Source organism: Penaeus japonicus, unplaced genomic scaffold (assembly GCF_977035675.1).
Source record: "Penaeus japonicus unplaced genomic scaffold, GWHDUDI00000001_assembly GWHDUDI00000023, whole genome shotgun sequence".
NCBI lineage: Eukaryota > Metazoa > Arthropoda > Malacostraca > Decapoda > Penaeidae > Penaeus > Penaeus japonicus.
The window spans coordinates 33,622,172-33,624,671 of record NW_028234425.1 but is presented as its reverse complement, the minus strand read 5'-3'; the positions used below and the strand labels follow the sequence as shown (position 1 = coordinate 33,624,671).

The 2,500-nt window shown below is 36.2% G+C and overlaps 1 protein-coding gene across 2 annotated transcripts in view; it reads left to right on the top strand.

The window, feature by feature from the left end:
- The first annotated feature begins 406 nt into the window (after window positions 1–406).
- LOC147469214 (rho GTPase-activating protein 39-like) overlaps window positions 407–2,500 on the top strand; it is a 181,522-nt gene continuing 179,428 nt past the window's right edge. For both annotated transcript variants that reach the window (XM_086550392.1, XM_086550391.1), the window contains exon 1: window positions 407–553. In XM_086550392.1, coding sequence (XP_086406518.1) covers window positions 540–553 — 14 coding nt within the window. In that variant the 5' untranslated portion in view covers window positions 407–539. The remainder of the gene's footprint in view (window positions 554–2,500) is intronic.

Below are 2,500 nucleotides of genomic sequence, written 5' to 3'. Positions count from 1 at the left end.
TGATAAAATTACAACAGCGCATAAGTGACTTTACAAAACAAGTCTTCATTTTATAAGAAACTTATCCTCTTAGTTGACTGTCAGATACGAGTATGATGTACAACAGAGTGATATTTGATAAGCCTGAACATCTATAAAAGCAACCGTTCAACAAGGGAAATAACTAAACGCAATGGTACCATAGGCAGTCTTTTTGAGTCCCGTTTTTAAAATGTGTTTCGATTGATTTTTTCATATAATCATATTTTTCTTGTATCATCAACATTTTATCGAATTGGATGATATATGAATCAAAGTCAATCAATGTTATTAAAAAACAAAAACAAATGTAGATAAATTCCCTTGGCGCACCCGAACGCGGCGAGACAGAGCTCCGCCGCTTCGAAGATTGTTGGAACCGTCAGTACACAATGTCATGGCGGTGCGCGTAGATGTACTGAGATTGGTGTGTTAAAATGTAGAAATTACTGTGGTTTCTAGTGCGTTGCCGAGGATAATTACTATTTTTAGTAGTACTTCAGTGCAGTAGCTCCACCACCATGGCATCAGAAAGGTAAGCACGTCAGCATGACTCGGACAACAGGGCAAAGTTTGGTTTTCGAGTCTTGGTGGTTCAGGCGGGGCAGTGTTTCCACGTTCAAACCTCTTTGGCGGCTGGCACTGTGTCATGACCTGGCGTCCCCGGCCACTTCATACGACGGAGGAACGTCTGCACGCTCTCTGAAGCACGGACAAAGGAGGACCAGAAAGTAGGCGAGGTCCTGGTCCGATTGCTAGAGACGTGGTCACCGTGCAGGTCTTCTCAGGAGGCGGAGGAGTGCGATCTGCCTGGAAGGATGCTTGGCTTGAGGATGGCACTGCGAGAGAATATCCCACACTCCCTTAGCTTTAATGACACGCTTGTAGTAGCCTATGTATGGCAGAGGGAGTCTCAAGCATCCACGCGTGTTACTGTTCACAGATATCTCTCTATCTGCTTTGTGAAGGGAATTTACTCAAGGTGTATCAAAACTACATCAGTCTATACTCGCATTATATATATATACACATGAATATATTTTGTTAGAAAGTATCATTAGGTATTCATGTAAGATACATACAAAACCGTAGCCTTTGTACAATGCATATTGAAAAAATCAAATAAGAATTATTACTTCACTGAAGCACTAACTGATTGATTATATATATATATATCCATTGGTTGATTTCCTAGGTTCCCACATATTTTCATTTTATGGAGTATTGACCTTAGATTGGTAATGTCTGATGACTCAGCAGATTTTCAAAAGATGAGAGAGACATCATTTCATTCATCAGTGCCCTAGTTATTCATATGTATCATGACACAAGTCATCTATTTATGGATCATGTAGCAAAAGAAATATAGATTTACATTTATAACTGTGTGACTTGTTAACCTTGTTAAAAGTGGGATTGTTATATATAATATCCATTTTGGATACTGTTGGAGAAAAAGAAGTGTGATATTTATAAGGAAGAAGACTTCATAGCTTTTTAGTGACATTTTCATTTATAGGTTTGATTAGATAATGGTAGATTTCAGAAATATTTTGATGTGGTGGTACAGAGTTGCTCTGGGAAATCAGTCTCTGTATACTTATTTTTTTCAGTATAGCTTGTAAAAGATTCTCAGAAGTGTATAACATAGATATCAGGTAGAAATGTGGTATTCAATTTGGATTTTGTCATTTTAGAAAGTTGATTGGCCGTTGAAGCACTTACTAATTTATGACACGGATAAGGCCAGACAGGCATATAACAACCTTGATTTGTTTTTGATGAATATTCAGATAAATAATCAAGTGCAGCCATTGAAAATAAACAAACATATTATATTCAAAAGAAATTCAGCAGTCGGTATGAGGGGAATTATTAGTGGAATGGCAAATTGTCATATGATGAGGCAGTGACTATCACATAATCAGATTACAAGACATCAGTCATGTCATATTAATATCAGAGGTTGCAGTGAGTAAGTGCTGTCATGTTTTTATTCTTGTTATTTTTATTTTTATTTTTTTATTTTTTGTGTGAGAATTAAATTTTGCTTGGTACCTACATATTGTACCCAGTTTTTTTGACATCCAAGTGGAAGTGATCAAATGGTACACACATGTTGTTATCCTTGGTATTCATCAAGAATTGCATGCAAGACTTTCTTTCATATGTGAAGAAGACAGGCGATGTTAGTCTGTTATTCAGGCACTATTTTTTCAAAAGAATAAAGCCAAATCTCATGTCATGAATATCACAAAGTATTTGTACTTTATTCAGGGCTGTGAAAGCTCTGATCTTTTATAACCATGGAAAAGTGTACAGTTTGCAAAAGATTAGATCTGGTTATTTGGGTTAACACTAATCTGTGACAGACTTACAAGATTATACGTATCAGCGGGACAATCATAGCGTTATTATTTATTAGATTATATTTAAAATTCATAAGATATATTATCTTTCCTGGTATTGTTGTCTTATGATT